At 39.1% G+C, this 20,959-nt stretch overlaps 3 protein-coding genes across 8 annotated transcripts in view; 2 read left to right on the top strand and 1 right to left on the bottom strand.

Annotated features, from left to right (window-relative positions):
• The window catches only part of zdhhc9 (zinc finger DHHC-type palmitoyltransferase 9), a 32,793-nt gene extending 31,271 nt beyond the window's left edge, over positions 1–1,522 (bottom strand). The window contains exon 1 of the mRNA XM_039813958.1: positions 1,497–1,522. The gene's annotated coding sequence lies outside the window, so the exon portion shown is untranslated. The remainder of the gene's footprint in view (positions 1–1,496) is intronic.
• On the top strand, positions 1,344–6,082 carry trmt12 (tRNA methyltransferase 12 homolog). Of its 5 annotated transcripts, none has more exons than XM_039813956.1 (7): positions 1,344–1,440; positions 2,587–2,755; positions 2,860–3,058; positions 3,152–3,302; positions 3,433–3,542; positions 3,825–3,982; positions 4,986–6,082. In XM_039813956.1, the coding sequence occupies exons 2-7, from the start codon at positions 2,714–2,716 to the stop codon at positions 5,361–5,363; spliced, it is 1,038 nt and encodes a 345-aa protein (XP_039669890.1). In that variant the 5' UTR covers positions 1,344–1,440; positions 2,587–2,713; the 3' UTR covers positions 5,364–6,082. The 5 variants fall into 5 exon arrangements, with proteins under 5 accessions (XP_039669890.1, XP_039669887.1, XP_039669889.1 ...); XM_039813953.1 differs by lacking the exon at positions 1,344–1,440 and adding an exon at positions 2,102–2,409 and having other exon boundaries at positions 2,878–3,058; XM_039813955.1 differs by lacking the exon at positions 1,344–1,440 and adding an exon at positions 2,103–2,409 and having other exon boundaries at positions 2,926–3,058.
• Positions 6,083–7,158: 1,076 nt separating this feature from the next.
• On the top strand, positions 7,159–20,829 carry sytl4 (synaptotagmin-like 4). 2 transcript variants are annotated; one of them, XM_039813946.1, is made up of 18 exons: positions 7,159–7,321; positions 7,422–7,489; positions 8,917–9,108; positions 10,438–10,653; positions 10,995–11,104; positions 11,978–12,089; positions 12,212–12,361; positions 12,949–13,066; positions 13,162–13,252; positions 13,358–13,452; positions 14,205–14,297; positions 14,700–14,878; positions 15,251–15,353; positions 15,837–15,998; positions 18,888–18,993; positions 19,073–19,178; positions 19,272–19,480; positions 20,059–20,829. In XM_039813946.1, the coding sequence occupies exons 3-18, from the start codon at positions 8,975–8,977 to the stop codon at positions 20,199–20,201; spliced, it is 2,127 nt and encodes a 708-aa protein (XP_039669880.1). In that variant the 5' UTR covers positions 7,159–7,321; positions 7,422–7,489; positions 8,917–8,974; the 3' UTR covers positions 20,202–20,829. The 2 variants fall into 2 exon arrangements, with proteins under 2 accessions (XP_039669880.1, XP_039669881.1); XM_039813947.1 differs by lacking the exon at positions 12,212–12,361.
• The last annotated feature ends 130 nt before the right edge of the window (positions 20,830–20,959 follow it).

The raw sequence follows: 20,959 nt of genomic DNA, 5'->3' as shown, positions 1-20,959 counted from the left end.
ACAGGAAATGCTGAGACAAAACTGCATCTAGTATCACATAGAACATCAACAAGTCTACTAGTCTAGCATAATGGGTTTATCACTATAGAGAGCCGAAGTCCCGCCCCTTCCGGTGGACCTCATGGGACCTAAACTCAGAAAAAATATGAGCGGTAGTGAACGGGGAGAAGCAAATTATTTTTTGATCCCGTTTGAATTGAGCCATGGATTACAAATATGATGTTCGTCAATTCAAAAGATAATTTTTCAACCGAAGAAAGTCTCAGTTAGCCGTAGGTTTGTCATATGACCACTTAGTTTTGTGTGAAACCGCTCAGTGGACTACATCTCCCGTCTCACACAACCTACCTCACCTAGCTTGATGCTCTGCTTGCTAGCTAGCTAGCTAGCTTAGCTCTGTTCCACAACACATGTAACGTTATCTTAACTGCTGTGTTTTAAAGTGTTCTCAGCAGATAAGCAAAAGAACAAGCGAGATCCTCTGCTCATTAGAGTAACGTTACATCCCTGGTACGATACAGAGAGACATCGTAGCTTCAGCGAGACGTCATCCATGAAGTTTGTAGTCTTTCTAATTACGTATTTTCACAGTCTTATACTTCAACGCTTTAACAATAAACTGAGAATTTCTTCGGTTGAAAAATAATGTTTTAAATTGACGAACATCATATTTGTAATCCATGGCTCAATTCAAACGGGATCAAAAAATAATTATTATCTCTCCATTGACTCTAGTTCATATTTTTTCTAAAGATAGATCCCATTGGCCGGAAGTAGAAGGGCGTGACTTCGGCTCTCTATGAAACCACCAATCATCATGAAATCTCACTAAGAAAAGTTGACGTATTTGATCTAATCCAGCATTTTCTAAATCAGGATTGGACTCTGTTTTATCGATTATTACTACTTTTTGAAATCTGCAATACCAAATTGCTAGACTGACCCTTTAATGAAATTTCTGGAACAAAAAAGAGAACAGCATAGTGATCTGGTAATGATTTTAATATAATAGTAGAAAATCCCGAAATAAATAAATAAATGTTCTTCCTCAAAATGTTTTCTTGTACCTTACATGCTCATGTAAAATTATTCATATATAGACAGCTTGTTCGGCTTTATTTAGTCACGAAACTGATACATCTAGCTACATGGGCAAGGATTACTTTTTCTCACAGGCGTGCAACATTAATTTAGCTAGCCCATGTTAGGTAGGCTTTTTTTTTTGTGGCGTCAGCGGACGAAAATTCCATAATAATCTTTCATCATATTTTAATTCAAGTGGTCTGAGAGAAAACAATAGCTCATGGCTCTGTTTTCAGGCTTTAGAAAATGTAACCCATGACGTTGGCCAATCACAGGTCACTGCAGAAAAAGCGAGAGGTTTTCTGCGCATGCATTGTCCGTGCGATAAAGAGGGGAAAGGGAGAGCTGTAGAAAGAGGTATCACTCAAATTCTGGCGTTTTTTTGCATTCTATCCACTGCAGCTTTAACTCACCCTCCTGTGTTTGGAGCCGTTTGTCTCCATCTATCGACATCGACGAGCAACTTATCCAAACTGCTAACGTTAATGATGTATTGCTTCTATTACAATAATGTTAGCTGTCGTTCTCTATGAAACTATATAAATTTATAAATAAATATTTATATAATAAATATATAAAGACGTATCCATCATCTTTTAATAAGAAGTTGCTCTTTTTCAGCAGCAGAAAAGCTTAAACCGTGGCGTGTTTGCAACATAGACAGTAAAATTAACGTTTGCAATAAAGTTTAGTATTTTGAAACGTCCGTCTTGGATAACAATCCGACTAGAAACATGCGTTGTGTAGACCCGGCCTACTCTCCCTCTGATTGGCTAGTACTCGTTACCTTCGTTGGTTAGGTAAAAAAGACAAAATTGCTTAAAATTGTAGATAACCACAATGTTTACTACGTGTGATGCACGACGTAGCCATCTTTGAAAGTGAGCTCGGGGTCCTCTGAGTTCAGACGACTTGACGAGTCGTAAATACGACCTCGGGGGCGTTCTTTTTGCAACTTCCGGGTCGTAACTCCGGAAAACAACTCGTAAAACGACTTCGGTGGACAAAAAGAACGCACCATAAGCAAGCGGAGTGTGATTGGTTAGGGTAAGAGTAAACATTTCAGGGAAAGCCAATCAGAGGCAGAGTAGAGCGGAACATGCCTTCACCATCCTGGTTCCTGGTTCTCTTACATCCCTGTCTATGTTACATCCCTGGGAAAAATACTCGCCTACTGTTTATCTCTAATTTCCGTTTATATAAATTAGATATTTATGTTTGCGCTTTTTAACCGTCAAACATAAATACAGTGGGTTTGTATGTTTGCTCACGAATGGAAGGTGTGCCTTGCCTTCGTGTGTCGCAGTGTCATGCACAGCAGTTCAGGTAATCAGCCATCTAACGTTAGTGAGTGAATAGCCTAAGCTAAGCAATCAGTAAGCATGTGAATCAGATACACTAATGTGGACAGAACCATTGTTTGATTACCAAGTTAAATGTGTTTTCTGTACTTATTTTAATAACAATTTTAATCTTATATCGCGTTAAACGTCTTTTTTACAGGACATGTCTTCAGTCCAAAGGGGCTCTTGATCCGAGTTTGTGTTTACTGAAAGACTCAGATGGGACAGTCCTCTTGCCCATTTTACCATCCTGTCTTTCACAACTTGATCTGCAATCTCTCAGAACCATGGTGGCTTCAGACGGTGCTTGTGAAATAGTTAGGAGTCAGGTAATTAAAGCTAAGCTTCACTATTAGCAGCAGGCAGTACTTTAGTGCAACTTTAAAGTATTGTTTCTCCTGTTGTCTGTGCTGTTGTTGTTTTTTTACCACAGTCTCCTCTTCTGTCAAAGAAGAAGAGAGGAAGAACAAGTGGTAATAAACTGGAGCAAATCCTCCAGGAGCTGTTGGAATCTCATGGTGAAAGATGGACAGAGGAGCTGAGGGGGGATCTCCCTCGCAGCTTCCAGAGGCATGAAGACCTATTCCTGTTGGGAGACAACTGCTTTTCTCTGCCATTATGGAAGAAAATGGGTACTGTTCTCAAACTTACCCACGCTTTTCTTTATTACTATGTGTATAAAATAATTAATGAGGACATTTATAGATTTCTTTTTACTTTTGTAGGTCCACAGCTATGGAGTGCAGTGGCCAAAGGACTGGGGGCAACGCGGCTGGCAAAGATGAGTCAAATATCCAGGGATGGATTTAGGTCTCCCGTGGTGACCATGCTGTTAGGAGAGCACAGCTGGGTCAAACATGTGGACAATCGGATTAAGTAAGTCTCAATCCTAATCAGATATTCATTTGCTGTTGATTTGCTCACTAAGAAGGTCTTGGGGACATGAATGAAAAACTTTGACAATGACTAAAACATGTCTGAACTTATATCTTCATCTTTGTTTCAGGTATGAGTTTGATATAACCCAATGCATGTTCTCAGCTGGAAACATAACAGAGAAGCTGCGGGTGGCTGGATTTGACTGCAGAGGGGAGACTGTGGTGGATTTGTATGCAGGTGGGAGAACTGTGTCAATGTGACATGTTTTTACATTGATTAAGAAATATTAATATAGTATAATTATGTTTTCCTTAAGCATCACTAAAAGGGATACAATAAAACACATGTCCTATATCATACAATCCATACTGAGGATGCATTGTGTATTTAAGTCCAGGTTTAGGTGTAATGCCTACCCAGAAAAAAAAAATTACTTCAATTGTGTCCAACCATTGTACACTTGAGTAGTAATTTAACACAATTTGAATTATTAACTATCACAACTGTATCTTGTGTCAGGTATTGGATACTTCACTCTCCCATATCTGGTCCATGCGGGGGCCAGTCATCTTCACGCCTGTGAGTGGAACCCTGATGCAGTTGAAACGTTACAGAAAAACCTTGTGGCCAACGGGGTGTCTGACCGCTGCACTGTTCACCAGGGAGACAACCGACAAGTAACGTGTTTTCATACGCATCCCATACTGCTTTGTGAAGTTACAGTATTAGCTCTGTCTTAATTGTACTTCACCACAGGGATGAAAGTGTTGACGTACGCCCTCTAGTGGTAGTACTAGTTCACATTTCTGTGTTGTCTTTCAATTAAATCATTTTAGAATTCAGGCTATTTCTGGGGGTGACACTCAACTATTCCATTGTGTCTATCACTGTATGTTATATATTTTTCAGTGGAAATATATTGTGATGATACAATGATAATGTGATATTGCAGTACATATTTTTTTCATTTAAATTGATAAGCTAATTTTATTTCAAAACAATAACACAATTATATATGCAATGTTATATTTTTGACATCACACTTATTACCTTGCAACTCAGTGTGATATAATTGAACAGTTTTGTTTCTTTCTATGTTATTTTTATACTAAACTGATTTCAACTATATCTCTCAGTTCTAACCTTTGCCAGGAGCCTGCACTTTTCACAACCCTTTAAAATTAGATTTTATGTTATGAAACTTGAACTCTAGATCAACCCAAAACAAAACCACGGGTTTTTCAAGATTTCTGAAATTTTTGACACTTTTGATATTTTATGCTATAACTATTAACTATTAGAAAGTTGGACAGCAACAACTTGTACCTTACTTATTCCAAGCGAAGCTTTAAAGCTATTTTAATTGCTCTTTACTACAAGACATCCTAATATTATGTATTGTATCATTTTGCACTTTACAATTTTTTTTGTTTTTGTTTTTTTTAAACCCATCTTGGCCATCTTTTAATCTGCATCTCCTCCAGAATGCCAAATATTTCACAGGTGAAATCACTAAGTCATGGCCTCAATCTGTTCTATGTAAAAAGCATGTGCTCCTAGATATTTTGTGCAAAATCGAATCCGCTCTATTACAAGAATAACTAAATAAGTTATACCCATTTTTGGGGAAATAATTTAGTTAACATTATTAAAGAGTTTTTTATTTTATTTATTTTTTAGCTCCGGCTGTGTGACATTGCTGACCGAGTGAACCTGGGTCTCATACCGAGCTCTGAGGACGGCTGGCCTGTTGCCTGTCGCCTGCTGAAGAGAACAACTGGTGGAATTTTGCACATTCACCAGAACGTTACCTCAGTGTTACCGAACACTGCAGCCATCCCAGCAATCAATGATGCCACCCAGAGGGTTTCTGGGAAGAAAGCTGACAGAGAGGTGTGGCAGGCCTGGGCTGATGACACAGCAAACCGCATTGCTTCTCTTTTAAAAGACATCACTGGTGCACGGTGGATAACAAAAAAACAGCACATAGAACATGTGAAGTCATATGCACCTCATGTTCACCATATTGTGCTGGACTTGGAGTGCAGACCATCCTGAGCTGAGGAGATAAACACAGATGTGGACCCTATGGCATTCTTTATTTGAATATGCTGCAGTCTAGAAAAGAAATAGGCAACTGTATAGTTCAGATGTTTCCAGTGCAACCAAACACTATACCAGCTGGTCTATATGATTATTTAATCTGTCAGATATACGGTAGTCAGCTGCAATATTTTTATAGAACTTTATTTATGCAGGGCAGGGTCACTGTGCACAAATACTGTTTTGTTTTTTTAGAAAGGCTCTGCCTCATACTCATACAAATATAATCCCATCTGGAAGCTGCCAAGCCATACTAAATCCACAGCCTTATCTGTTGGACAGCATTAGTGGGTTTAGGTGCCTTGCTCAAGGGAACCTCAATGTTGTGTCATACTCACTGAATTTCCCTTTGGTGTTTGATACCTACATTTCTTGTGGTTGGCTAAAATGGAAAGCTTTAGACTGAGGCATGACTCACATCAGTGTGCTGGTATTACAGAAACACTCAAACCTATAAAACTCCCCCAACATAAATTTGAATAGGACATTGATATCATATAAACATACAGTACAACTCTGCTTTGTCAATATATCTTTAGAACTTCAGAAGGCAGCAGCCAATTGAATCAACCCTAATTAATTAATTCAACACTACTTGACAGTTTCACTTCTGAGCCATAAACAGGTGACAAATTAAAGAAAGAATACCTTATTAAATGAGTGGATAAACAGAATGCCAATGCGTACATACTTGGGTGTCGCTGAATGGTTTCATGAGCATGGAAACTATGTGAATCATATGATATGGCCCTCACAGTCAGCAGGTCTGACCCCAATTGAACAGGAGATTTTGGACCCAAATAAGGGAATGCCTACTGGATGAGTGGTGTTGATCCTTCCAGTAGAAAGCACTGAAGATGATCTGGCGGCTCGTGGTGGACCAACACATCAAGACAGTTAATGTTGTTTTTCTTTTGTCACCCATCTGTATCTGCTGTTGAGGTAGCAGGGGGTGAAAGCACACAATATGTCGTTGCACTACTTGCCAGTAGAGCCATGTTCAACAGACACGGTTGGATTTTCTTAGTGAGTGATTGCCTATATAAGTTTGTAATATTAATGATATCAAATACAAGGCAGCATAAATATCCAGGGTCACCTCTGCCCAATCCCAGTAAAGCTTGACCCCTCAGTCTATAAATGCATGGAGGCACCTGTGCACATTTAATTTGATGGGACTAAAATCAGCAGTGATTATCTATAATCAACCTGCTAATAATCATTAGCCAATCAGATGTTTCAGCCATAAATCTATAATATTTTATAATAAGATGGTATTTACAATGGGGACGAGAGACCCTATGAAAAAGGTTAATGTATTTTTTTTGGGGGGGGGAGATAAAATATCTCATACTGACCTCTTGGATACTAGATATTTGTTGTGAAGTCTGGGTGAGACTGCAGAACTGTTCCTCTGCAGGCAGGTTTTATAGGCTAAGTAATCATTAGCTTAACAATGTGTTCTACCATCATTCTGCATACGCCTTGACAATAAATAATGGCATGAGTGTATAATAGGGAACTATACAGACACACCATCTGTAGTGCCTTTTTTGTTAGCATTTCTCACATTTATTATCTGATACGGTCAAAAAAGAAATCTTCAAAAGTAAAAGTTCTGCAGTTACCGAAACTGTTGCGTTATGTTTGGGAGGGTAAAGGGAGCAGAGCAAATTAATGGACTGTTTAAATGGGTCAACTTTTCCACATCCAGCCCTCCTGTGGTAAATAGAGCTAAGGAAATGTACCTGTCATGGAAAATGTGGAGAGGCGCTCCTGCCTGTCTGCTGCTTGCAAACTTTCCTTATCTTCCGGTAGTGTCGGGACTCCTCTAGCGCACAAAGTCAACTGTTTTTGGACACGGGAGGCAAGAAGAAGAAGTTGGAAAGGCAGGGATATAGCCGACAAGCAAAGTGAGTAAACCGTGCAGGTTATAGCTACACATAAATTCAATCATTTAAAATGCGCTGTATGCGTGCTACTTTTAACCGTTTTTGTTGTGTTTTCTGTCAGGAATATCTCGCTGTCGCCCGTAGCGACGCAAGCCGTGTAGCGGTGGTACAGTCGACTTTTAACAACAGGTGTGTGACATTTTATTTATTTAACATAGCTCTATTTTGTGTTATTTATCAGCCGATTTCAGACTTATCCACTTAGTAAAATAATCGAATCGTTTCCCCAAATCTTCAGCCTTCACAGTCAGATAAAAGCAAACTTTAATAAAGAAATCATGAAGTGACTATGGAGTAACGTTAGCATTATTTTATTCTCAGTTGATAACGTAACGTAGCCTATAAAGGTTCGACCGTTGGAGTCGCAGCCGTTAGCAGCTCAGCAAAGTTCTACTCCAAGTTTCGACATAGCTAGTTTATCAAAGATTGGTGATCTACAAAAACAAGATTTGTATGATTTGTTGTCTTGGAGTTTCATGTTTGTTATATTCATTCTGTTAATGACATTTACACTTTTACAAAACCTGCTACTACAGTTCTCCGTCTCAGTGTTTGTTTTAAACGAATTCCCTATTTGGTTAAACTAAGTGTTTGTAAAGGATTAGCTATTCCAGTGTGTTCACTCTCTCTGTCATACAGACGCATATGCGCCATTTCCTTGAATGTTAAACTTTGCCTTTAAAAGTTGCCCTGCAGGTATTGTACTAGAGTAGCTAGTTAGTTTGCTCCAGGCATTCAAACAACGATGGGGGGAGAGGTGTCAAGTTTTCAATGCAGTTTCGAATTGAAGCATTACCACTGATTAGTTACCCTATCCACACACGTTCCTCCTCACTTGAATTTCCTTTGATGCAAAAAACAAATAGAGGGTAAAGTTTCAGATGGTAACATTACATGACAGTTTGATGTTGGGATTAACATACTGTCTATGGGATTAACAAATGGTAACTTCAGCCACTGAACTCCACCCCGTTCCTTGTATCCTTAGAGGGTGGGAACCTTACATAGTTCATGTTGTTTTTCCCTTTCCCACTCAAAACAACCTTTCACCAGGGCAGAGGCTTTCTGTGGGATTTTAAATCCTCCTGGTTCCTTTTTAGTCGTTTATCATTTTTGGAATGCTACAGCTGTAGATTAATTCCTGTCCTCTCATGAAATGAAAAACATGCCGAAGGTTCAGTATTTAGATCTCATGGGTAATCCTTTTTGACTGATGGACATGAGAGTTTTTAAATAGGCTACAAGAAAGAGGCTACAACTCTTCTACTTAAAAACTAGAGTTGCTGTACTAAGGCTTCACGGTATGGAAGCCAACAGGAAGACAGAAATGTTGCTTATTTATTTAGTCATTTAAATAACTAACTAGACAACTCTTTCTGCCTGTCTGCATCTTCACCATTGCAGGACATCAAGTCACTAAGTTCCTCTTTTTACTGCAGAGCTTTGATGTTTCCTCATAAGATAATGGAGAAACAGGCTCTCCAGTAGGAAAGTCAAGAGTGATTTGTTTTTTTTTTGCTTTTAGGTAAAGTTTATTCCTGATGTTTTGTTTTCAGGAGATCTTCTAGATGCAACAGCGACTGAGCTGAACCTGTTAACCTGCGCGAAGGGTTCATGGTTCAAGGCACAATGCCCCAGGCTGCTGACATGATCAACCTGGGCTTCCTGTCTGACTCTGAGCGGGAGCTGATACTGGAGGTGCTGCAACGGGACAGGGAGTTGAGACAGGCTGAGGAGCAGCGTGTGCGGTGAGAAGAAAGCTTTAATTTTTAGTTAATAGTACTTCATGGGTAACTTACTTACTTTAGTTTCCCCCACTTATCATTAATAAAGGTACCAATCCATTCAATTCAAGGTATCACTAATTCAAGCTAAGTCATTCAGTTCAAGTATAACCTAACTTACCCTGTATTGAATGTTGTTTTTCTTAAGTGTATTTTGTAAAATTATTCACTATACACTTTGTTTTTACAACTTATACTAGTAAGTGCATGTAAGTATAATTTGGCACCAGTTAAAAAAAAACATTACCCAGCCCTAGTTGTTGGGTGCTGAAGACAAATTTACACTAGACTACAAAGATCTCATATCTTATCTTAATATACAGATGCTTGTGTGTGCACTACCTTGATTACTGAAAGCATTTATCATTTCATGTATTAGGACTGCAATTAACAATTCATTTAAAAAAAGTAATCATCAATGTATCTGTCAACTATTTTGTCTATAAATTGTTTGTTCTATAAAATGTCCATAACAGCGTACCAGAGCCCAAAGTAGAGAAGGCCCGATACCATTTTTTTTTGCTTCCCAATACCGATTCCGATACCTGAATTTGCGTATCGGCCGATACCGAGTACCAATCCGATACCAGTGTGTCATATATTTTATTATGTTTTAACAACTGTATACTACTATCCCTGTATGGATGTGATATGATTTCTATCTTTGTCGGTCTGGCTCAGGTTAAACTCTTTGTGAAACATGAAAAAATACAAATAATGAATGCCACAGAACTTTCTTTTATTATGAAGTTTGACAGTCAGTTATAACGGAAAAAGACCATAAATAAACTACCTTAATGTAGATTTTGTTTAGGGCTTTATTACGTGGTATCGGATCGGTGCATAAACTCCAGTACTTCCCGATACCAGCGTTTTAGGCAGTATCGGAGCCGATACCGATACTGCACCTCATCTCTAGCCCAAAGTGACATCTTCAAATTGCAATTTTTGTTTGACCAACAGTCTAAAATCCAAAGACTAAAAATCTCAATTTATTATCAAACGACGATGATGAAAAGCAGCAAATATTCATATTTGGAATCGGAACAGAAGCTGGGACTAGTGGATTTTTGGCATAAAAATGTACTTCCACAATACATCTTCTGTTAATGTAATGTAAAACCCAAACATGAATGAGGTTTATGTCATGTATCTAAGTGTCGTCAAGTGTGATACAGGGAAAAGTACAAAAAGTTGCAATATTTAAAATAACTTATAGACACTAGACCACTCAAGAAGTTTCTCATAGGACAACTTCTCTTGTTCTTTAACATTCTTGTTGTTGTGTGTCAGGAGTTTGAAGACAGAGTTGTTGGATGTGAAGAGGAAGGGGGCCAAACGTGGCAGTGGAAGATACAGTCAGCGTAGTTGTGGCAGATGCCAGGAGCCTCTGAGTCGACTGACAGTGTTCTCAAGCCAGTGTAAGATTTGCAATCACCATGTGTGCAACAACTGCCGAACAGTCCTCTCCAAAGGATCATGGCTGTGCACCGTGTGTGCCAAAGAGTTGTAAGACATTGTTTTGTTTATACTCTCCATTAACTTGACAGAATCATTGATATTTGTGTTATTGGTCAACAAATATTCAAAATGTGCAAACGTACCTCCCAATTACCAACCGTAGCATGTGTTGCTGACTGCAATAGATTTATCTCTGAAAAGCCAGAGCTGTTTATTTTTGCCAATGTATGTATAAATCGTAACAGTAACAATATGGTGCAAAATATTATTGAGCTCATATGATGGGTAACCATTTAAAAAAAACATTCAAATCTGTTATTTAACTGATAAATGAGTGTAAATTCTGTTCAATATAGACCTTTTTTAAAAGTATTTATATTGGATTCTAGGGATCTAAAGAAAAGGACAGGTGACTGGTTCTACGATCAAAGGGTCAACCGGTTCTCCACGACGCCTGGACACGACCTAGTGAGAGTCTCTCTGAAAAAGAAACCTCAGAGTGAGTACAGGAAGAGGAAGTGGGTATTGACTGTTTAACCAGGAATGTAAACAGCTCTCAGACTTGGCCAAATGAAATGCCCACAGTCACTGGAATGTAGTCCCAGTGCAACAGTAGGATGAGAGATTTGTTAAAAACCGCAGTAACATGATAGCATTTATGGTGCGTTCTTTTTGTCTTGTAATCGCAATTAGTAGCTCGAGCGTGACGTCACATCCGTGTCGAAAAACGAATAACCGCGGGTTGTTGCATTCTTTTTGTCACACAATACTACGAGTCGGAGAAAAGATGGATTTTTGTAACATTTTTAGTAACATTTAGGATTCTATTCACCCAGTTATTGACATATTACACAAATATATCTCACAGTTTGATACATGAAAATTACGTTTTGATTAACGTTAGGTTACTGCTCTGCTTTCTGCTCAAGACTTGGGTTAAAGCCATTGTTGTCATATAGCAACCGAGCGTCTCTAGCCAATTTCAGCTGCACAAGCTACAAAATAACTAATTAGGCGGTATTTAACTCCTAATAAGACTGTAGCGACATGCCTATAGGTAGCAGTATACAGCGCTATGTGTACAACTTCTTCATTTGGTTACAACAACGACAAAAGTGCTTAAAATTGTGGAAAACCACAATGTTTACTAAGTGTGATGCACGACATAGCCATCTTTAAAAGTGAGCTTGGGGTCCTCTGAGTTCAGACGACTTGACGAGTCGTAAATACGACCTCGGGGGCGTTCTTTTTGCAACTTCCGGGTCGTAACTCCGGAAAACAACTCGTAGATTGACTTCGGTGGACAAAAAGAACGCACCATTAGTTTTACTGGTGTGGAAGTGTGATTTTTATCTGTTGTTCTGTGTTATAGCAAAGAAGCGTGAGACAACAGGAGAACTGCTGTTGAGAAGTACTGAAATAAACCCTGATCTTCCCACTCCTGTGCCGCGAGTCAGGCAGAAAAATCCGATAACAGATGAAGGGTGCGTCATCATTCTTCACGGATCAGTTTTAGAAATGTTAATGGATTCTCAGACTCAGATCAAGAACATCTCAACCTTTTGTCGTGTTTTTTTTTTTTTTCTTTTTTTTTCTTTTCTCACAGTCATTCAAACGAGAATTCAGGATCAATTGCTTCAAAGGCGGAAGTTTGGTCAAAACCAACACATAGTGACACAGAGTCTGCAGAAAACAACAGTAAAAGTAGCAGTAAAACAGACACTCAGTCTGGTCATGTGACCCCTGAGCAACAAAGGTAAACTCACCTAGAGTTACTCTTAAAGGTACAAACACTACACGGTAACTTTAGGGCAACATTTTAGGCAGGAAGTGTAGTGGTTGGCCCTCCTCCCCCATAGATGATCAGTCAAGTAAAGTAGTCTAGTCTGAGGCTGAGACAGCCAAGCCTGGGTCAGTTCATTTGTAAATACAAACTGCATTGTAGTTTTTTAAAAAATCCTCCAATGATGAGATAAATTAGAGTAATTGCAATACATTTTTTTTTTTTTTTTACGATACATTTGGATTAGTTGGCCTGCAATTCTAAACGTCATAGTTTCCACTAAAATAAGACCGAAGTGTTATAGTGGAGACTGCATGGATGAGGGATCATCTGCTTGAAATGTCATGCGTTAATAAATAAATAACTTGAAGTGCTGTCCTGTTCATCTTTATTTGCAGTTAAAGTAAAACCCACAGATGGCATACAAATCTTGCCAAGATGTCCTGAATGCCAGTTTCTACATGTGTAGACATGTAGACACTAGTTAACACACGATTTGAAGTTATTTTAAATGTAAAAAGTTGTAGCTGTAATTAATAATGATTTGTATCATCACACAGGAGAGAGAACCGCTCAGTTCAGTCCAGCCCAGCAGGGTCCACTGTTTCCAGTCTAACCGCTCCAGTCAAAGCAGATATCGTTAGCGTTGACGGTGCCAACTTGGAAGTTGTACGAACTGTACGACTCTTTAAAGTGACATTGTCATGTTTCTATCTCAAACTTATGTTTGTTTTTTTTTCTGTGACTGTGACGCCCTGTTTCTGTCATTACAGGCAGCCGATGTACAACTGGTCAGTCCGACCCCGGAGATAGATGTTGATAGACTCTTTAAGAAGAGCGTCAAACGATCGCTAAACCCTCCTGGTTAGCATCTTAATATTATCAAGTTCAAGTCTGTTGTTCTTCTTCTTCCACAATCAAACATTGTGTGTATCACAGCTTAATTGCTGGTATGTGTGTTTATAACAGAGTGTGTATCGACACTGGACCTGCGTGATGGACGTGACACATCAAAGGCCTCACTGGTCAACAGGAGCCATTCTGTACCAGGCCTTGACATACAGGTAAGAATCTAAGTTTTGATACTCTTGACTCTCATGCTGTTTTCTCATGAATCTGTTATGTCTAATGTTTGATAAAGGCTTTACAAAATGTTTCCATCAACTTAATTGCCTGGAAGTGCATTTTTTTTGCCATATTAGTAAAACCTTTTCCTCTTTTTTTTTTTTTTTTTTTTTTTTTTTTTCTTCATTCTGAGAGCACCAAAATAAGGAAGCCTCAGTGTAGAGACACAAAACTGATCCTTCTACTATTTGTGATGTTGTAATTTTTCAGCATCCCCAACACTACTTCAAGTAACACTTTAGTTAGATGTTTTCCACATGCCCAAGAATGATGTTAGATATAGATACCAAGCAGGAGTGATAGTAAGAGCGACAGAGCAGAAGGTCTCCAGCAGAGAAGCCTCTTGCTCAAAACAAAACTTGTTTAGTGGCTACATTTAATTCAGATCTTTTGAGGCCATTTTCAGGCTATTTCTGGCTCTGCTGTGGTGGATTATTTGCTGTGTTATTTGTTGAATGTCACTACCAAATTGTAAGAACAAGGAACACTAGAGCCTGGCATTTACAGTTGATGTTTCAGATAATTTATTGTCATTCATTCTTCTGATATTTAATTTGACTGTAATTTGACTAAAATTTGTTTATTGTTTTGAATAACCCCTCATTATTGCTGACAACACAAATCTAATGAGGGTAAAAATCCCACTGTTTGTCTATGATCAGCCTTCTAAACGTGTATTATGTTGCCACAGGAAGATGGAGAGGAAGAGGAAGATATTGACAGCTTGGTTAGCTTTCATAAAAAGACAATGGCTTCGATCCCCTACAGCCTGAATAGCTCAAGGGTAAAGTATTGACATTTCTTGCCGCTTGCATTAGTCCTCTAAAGGCTCTCTGAAGAGCAGCTCATTATGTCTGTCAGAACGGAACTGATGTTGGGTAATCTGAACGAGCATCTATAACCTCAGGATATCCTCCAGCAAGTTAGGACGGGTGAAATTGGTATGTAAAGTCTACCAAAATGTGTCTATAGTTATCTCGATTTAGATATTGACAAAAACATCCTGATCTTTGCTTATTAGTTTAGTCCTTTCTCTTAACACTCCAGCATGTATGTGTTATATATGACTTTTATATATGTTTTAAACTGTGATCTGCAGCATTAAGCCTTTAGAGCATGCCTGTCCAAATAATATCTAAATGTCAATATTTAGTGTCAATGAAACTTGTATGTATGTATCCTCCAGAGCACACTGGGCAGCATGATGAGTATTTATAGTGAGGCAGGAGACTTTAGCAGTGTGGAGGTGAGCGGAGACCTCATCTTCTCTATGAGCTACGACGAACACACCCAAAACCTCCACGTCTTCATCAAGGAGTGCCTTGGGCTGGCCTACGGCGATGCCTCACGGCACCTTTCCCACCCGTAAATATATGAAAAACTTTTCCTGTTTTCCAGGCGTAGCTGTAATGTGAAGCTCCACGAGGCAAAACACATCATTTCAAGCACAGTTTGCACAAACTTTGACCTTCAGAGTGCAGATTGTGGCTTTGACATTTTTCTACAGCACACACACCCCTCAGTGATGTTAACACAGCTTTGATCAGTTTAGATAAGAAGTTGCGGTGTTTACAAAAGTCTTGATAGTCACATCCCAGAGGTGATTACTGAGCTTCACAGGAACTTCAATGTCAACAGATATTTCTTTCCATAGCTTTCAGGAAATGCAGCAAAAGAACCACTAGCCATGTCCAGGAGAAACACTGTTTGAAATATCTTTCTGTTTTTGTGTTTCAGTTACGTCAAATGTTATCTGCTCCCTGACAAATCTCGCCAGAGCAAAAGGAAGACCAGCATCAAGAGAAACACGGTCAACCCCGTCTACAAAGAAACACTGAAGGTGTGATTATAACTGGCACCTCTCTAACTATACCGCAACTGTTAACCTTATTCTGTTGATTTAATGACACTCCCTGATTAGTGACCTTGTGCCATACCGCCTGCAAATAATGACCACACCTACAGAGACTTTAAGATTGATATTGACATTGCAGATTAGAATAGCTGTTGTCAAATATTGATTTTAGTTCAATGTAGAATCGGTTTAAATCCAATGACAAACAAAGCTGCTGAAAGGGCAGCAGCTGGATGAATCAATTTGTACAAAACTATGACTTTTGGATATGCTTTTTTTAAATAGGATGTAATTATTTAGAAGATTTTAGATGCAACTTCTGATAAGATCTGAATTCATCTTCTGCTTTAATCTCCGTTCCATGATTTATTTAAAACCCCCTCAGCACCAGAGCAATTATATATATGTTTCAGTATTGAGACAGGCCTTTGATCCATCTTGTCTTTTTCCCTCATCTCACACTACCAGTACTCTATCAGCCGCTCTCAGCTGTTCACCCGCTCCATGTTGATATCAGTCTGGCATCATGGTCGCTTCAGCCGCAACGCTTTCCTTGGAGAGGTGGAGATCCCTCTGGACACCCGAGACCTCGACTCCCCGTACGAGGACCGCGTGGCTCTCATGGCGAAGGTAGATCAGGGAAACTGGATGTGGTTTTCTTTTGCGTACCATGAGTACCCTGTGGACTTTTCTTGTACTTGGTTAAAAACTCCACAGAATACCTCTTGATCCATATTGTGTAGTCTAGACAAAATAATGTAAACCCCCTCAAGGAAATGGGACTGAAAGGTGTCATTTGTCCGTTTTCTTGTAATCAAAGTTTCTGTTTACATTCAGTGTTTCTCATGAGATCTAACAAACGTGTTAAATGCATTTCCTTCCTCATAAAACATAACCAATTTTTCTTAAAAGTTTGAAACCTGCGTTGTTTGCATACATGTTTACTTGCTAGCAGTCTTCTTCTTCCCTGTCTTTGCTGGTGTTTGATTACCGTCATATGCAGATCTGTGGAAGAGTGTGAAACCATTGGCAGGAATGTGAACCTCGTCACCCGCATGCACATGCGATTAAACAAAAAGGGGACCCAGAAGTAAAATATTGCTGCATAGCGCTACTAGAGGTCAAAAAAAGCACCGGGTACCTCTTTTGTATCAATTATAAACACTTTTGCTACGAATATGTTTAATGCTATGTTGAATAACGTTTGTCAGAGAAAACAGAAGTCTGGCAATCAAGTGAGTTGTCAAACGAACAAAAGAGAGCAAAATCGTGTGTGCTAAAATTGCACATAGCATGGGTATAAAAACAAGGAGGAACAGCGGTCATTAGCTGAAACTAACCGAGGTATTACGGACATAAAGGACACAGTTGATTGACAAGCTAACAAAGTGTTTTTGACTGCCATATTTGACAGAACTAATCAGTGCTGATCAGATCACGATCACCAGTGCACTTCAGCATGTTTAAAATCAGTGGCCCAAAATGAGTGGCCCAAAAGTCTAAGCAAATCAAAACAAGGTGAAGCTATTGATTGGCTGTGAGGAGTAGAGCCTGACCTGTATAGATCTTGGCTCTCACCGATATATACAGTGCCTTGCGAAAGTATTCGGCCCCCTTGAACTTTTCGACCTTTTGCCACATTTCAGGCCTCAAACATAAAGATATAAAACTGTAATTTTTTGTGAAGAATCAACAACAAGTGGGACACAATCATGAAGTGGAACGAAATTTATTGGATATTTCAAACCTTTTAAACAAATAAAAAACTGAAATATTGGGCGTGCAAAATTATTCAGCCCCCTTAAGTTAATACTTTGTAGCACCACCTTTTGCTGCGATTACAGCTGTAAGTCGCTTGGGGTAGGTCTCTATCAGTTTTGCACATCGAGAGACTGACATTTTTGCCCATTCCTCCTTGCAAAACAGCTCGAGCTCAGTGAGGTTGGATGGAGAGCGTTTGAACAGCAGTTTTCAGTTCTTTCCACAGATTCTCGATTGGATTCAGGTCTGGACTTTGACTTGGCCATTCTAACACCTGGATATGTTTATTTGTGAACCAGTCCATTGTAGATTTTGCTTTATGTTTTGGATCATTGTCTTGTTGGAAGACAAATCTCCGTCCCAGTCTCAGGTCTTTTGCAGACTCCATCAGGTTTTCTTCCAGAATGGTCCTGTATTTGGCTCCATCCATCTTCCCATCAATTTTAACCATCTTCCCTGTCCCTGCTGAAGAAAAGCAGGCCCAAACCATGATGCTGCCACCACCATGTTTGACAGTGGGGATGGTGTGTTCAGGGTGATGAGCTGTGTTGCTTTTACGCCAAACATAACGTTTTGCATTGTTGCCAAAAAGTTCGATTTTGGTTTCATCTGACCACAGCACCTTCTTCCACATGTTTGGTGTGTCTCCCAGGTAGCTTTTGGCAAACTTTAAACGACACTTTTTATGGATATCTTTAAGAAATGGCTTTCTTCTTGCCACTCTTCCATAAATGCCAGATTTGTGCAGTATACGACTGATTGTTGTCCTGTGGACAGAGTCTCCCACCTCAGCTGTAGATCTCTGCAGTTCATCCAGAGTGATCATGGGCCTCTTGGCTGCATCTCTGATCAGTCTTCTCATTGTATGAGCTGAAAGTTTAGAGGGACGGCCGGGTCTTCGTAGATTTGTAGTGGTCTGATACTCCTTCCATTTCAATATTATCGCTTGCAACAGTGCTCCTTGGGATGTTTAAAGCTTGGGAAATCTTTTTGTATCCAAATCCGGCTTTAAACTTCTCCACAACAGTATCTCGGACCTGCCTGGTGTGTTCCTTGTTCTTCATTATGCTCTCTGCGCTTTACACGGACCTCTGAGACTATCACAGAGCAGGTGCATTTATACGGAGACTTGATTACACACAGCTGGATTCTATTTATCATCATTAGTCATTTAGGTCAACATTGGATCATTCAGAGATCCTCACTGAACTTCGGAGAGAGTTTGCTGCACTGAAGTAAAGGGGCTGAATAATTTTGCACGCCCACTTTTTCAGTTTTTATTTGTTAAAAAAGTTTGAAATAGCCAATGAATTTCGTTTCCACTTCATAATTGGGACCCACTTGTTGTTGATTCTTCACAAAAAATTACAGTTTTATATCTTTATGTTTGAGGCCTGAAATGTGGCAAAAGGTCGAAACGTTCAAGGGGGCCGAATACTTTCGCAAGGCACTGTATCTTTATCAATATGTTGGCTGATGTGTAAACACTAAGATTGTGTTTGAGGTCATTTAGAAAGTGAGAATCCATTACATATTTGGTCAAGTTAAAAACTCAATTTTTAATTGCACACTTCTTTTTTTTTATGACTAATAACCAAATTAAAGGAACCTTTTTGTAAATATTTTTGTCTACATTAAGTGTTTATTAGTAGTTATTGTTATTATTGTAGTTATTAGTGTTAATTAGATTTTTCTTCCTGTATTTTCTTGTGGGTTTCTTGTGTCTTAAATATAATACTATAATGTATTTTCTTACAGTCAGCACCTGCTGTGTCATCTACAGCTTTTGCTCAGTACAAAGGAGAGTTGGTGATCTCCTTGAAGTATGTCTCCCCTAAAAAGCCAACATCTGAGAAAACCAAAGGTAAGACTATGATAAGAAGCTCTGACTGTGTTTGATGCACTTTGTCTTGATTTTCTAAGAGTGTCGGTCTTCTCCTCAGGCAAAAAGTCGGTGATTGAGAGAGGAGAACTGCAGGTCCTAATTAAAGAGGCAAAGAATTTGATGGCAATGAAACCAGGAGACACCTCAGATAGCTTCGTTAAAGGGTTAGCGATAAAGTCTCCAGTCTTAAAATGACACATTGCATCCCCAAACAAGCATTTCTCTTTCAAGACTTCCCTCTATTTATGATTCTGCAGGTACTTGTTCCCGACTAAGACCAAGACCACAAAGAGGAAGACTCCAGTTGTGAAGAAGAACCTGAACCCCCACTACGACCACACATTTGTGTACAAGGAGCTGGCTTTGGAGCAGCTGGAGGAGATGTGTCTGGAGCTGACCGTTTGGGACAGAGAAGCCATGCTGAGCAACGAGTTCCTGGGAGGAGTCCGTCTCAGCTCCGGAGAAGGTAAAAGATAGAATTCAATGCATGACGTTTCTTTTCACCTGGCTTTTAAGGCAGTCAGAAGTGAATTTATCAGATCTTTCTCCTTTGTGGGTTACTTACACAATTGCTCTTCTGTGAGATCTTGTTAGGCCTATTTCCTCAGTTGGTTAATTGTGAGTATCGTAAATAGAATAATCCACCTTTTGTAAATGGGACTAAAGCTGATGGTTTAGGTTTTTGAGGCAGTAGATTCTTTTGTTGGTTGTTTTGGCCTTCACCCTGAATTGGTTTGGGTACTTTTTTTTTAATTATTATTTTTCATGTTGCACTCCTACCCATCTAGACGTTGGCCTAACACTAGAGTGAAGTGGAATTGAAATAAAAAGAGAAAGTAATACCCTTTTCTAGTTTAAATAGTTGCATAATTGCCTTTGTGAGAAAGACACGCTTATTTTTAGATTACTGCTGAAGCACTATCAAGGCTTCCATGTGTTTCCCCCCATGTGAAAGTAAAAGCAATTTGCCATCATTAATAGTAAAAAAGACTCTGCACTCATTTTACATTCAGGATTATATTCATGTAATCTTCACTCCTGCAGGCACTGTAAAAATAGGAAAAGAGGAAGTGGAAATGGACTCAGTTGGAGAGGAAGTCAGTCTTTGGAAGAAGATGATGCAGTACCCCGACTCATGGGCAGAGGGCACTCTTCCACTGCGCTCCACTATGGTGAAGGGCAAATGAGGACGGCACACAGGGCTCAACCCTCGAAAAGAATACAGAGACTGAAATGGGGAGACGATGTGGGGTCTGAGACAAATAGGAGATTGTGGATTAATTTTCTTCGCAAGTTTGTCAGACCAGAAGCGTGTCTACTGCTGACTGGCTGTAAGCAGATAAAGTAGGCCTGCTAAACACCAAACATCTGCTCACACTGAAAATGTGCCAAAACATCACAACGATAAACCCTGGATAGATTTTAAAAGCATTGACACAGTCATTTTATGTTTTTAAATTCAGGCTGTATATATTATTGCAATTCAAATTCATGCACAACACTGATGCACTCATGCACAGAAAGAGTTGTAATGTGTCACTTTTTTCTTCATAATTGTGTACAGAATTACACTGATGCTTGGGAAAACAAGTCATTATAAACTGGTAGTTGCATCCAACAAATTGTAATACTATCGTGTACAAATTATATTTATATGTGTTGCATGAAAAGCTTACTAGAAATTATTAAATTTGTCTAGTTACAGCTATAAATGTAGATTTAAATTTTTAACTGTGTGATCAGAGGCGTGTTTACCTCAAGGTTTCCATGAATATTCTGTTCACCCAATAAAAAAAAAATGTACTTAAACTCAAAGACAAGACATGCTTGATCGTCCATACCAGCTGGATTTAAAAATAATCTGTTGATGATCTACTCAGCAAAAAAAAGAAACATCCTCTCACTTTCAACTGCTTTTATTTTCAGCCAACTTAACATGCGTAAA

Source organism: Perca fluviatilis, chromosome 10, assembly GCF_010015445.1.
Source record: "Perca fluviatilis chromosome 10, GENO_Pfluv_1.0, whole genome shotgun sequence".
Lineage (NCBI taxonomy): Eukaryota > Metazoa > Chordata > Actinopteri > Perciformes > Percidae > Perca > Perca fluviatilis.
This window is presented reverse-complemented; position numbering and strand designations above follow the sequence as displayed.

Coding starts and splice junctions, on each gene's coding strand:
- trmt12 (XM_039813952.1), top strand. CDS start 2,357: ATGGAAGGTGTGCCTTGCCTTCGTGTGTCGCAGTGTCATGCACAGCAG. Junction 3,059..3,151: donor GCCATTATGGAAGAAAATGG/GTACTGTTCTCA, acceptor TTACTTTTGTAG/GTCCACAGCTATGGAGTGCA. Junction 3,543..3,824: donor TGTGGTGGATTTGTATGCAG/GTGGGAGAACTG, acceptor ATCTTGTGTCAG/GTATTGGATACTTCACTCTC.
- sytl4 (XM_039813946.1), top strand. CDS start 8,975: ATGGTTCAAGGCACAATGCCCCAGGCTGCTGACATGATCAACCTGGGC. Junction 14,879..15,250: donor TCACGGCACCTTTCCCACCC/GTAAATATATGA, acceptor TTTGTGTTTCAG/TTACGTCAAATGTTATCTGC. Junction 15,999..18,887: donor GCGTGGCTCTCATGGCGAAG/GTAGATCAGGGA, acceptor ATTTTCTTACAG/TCAGCACCTGCTGTGTCATC.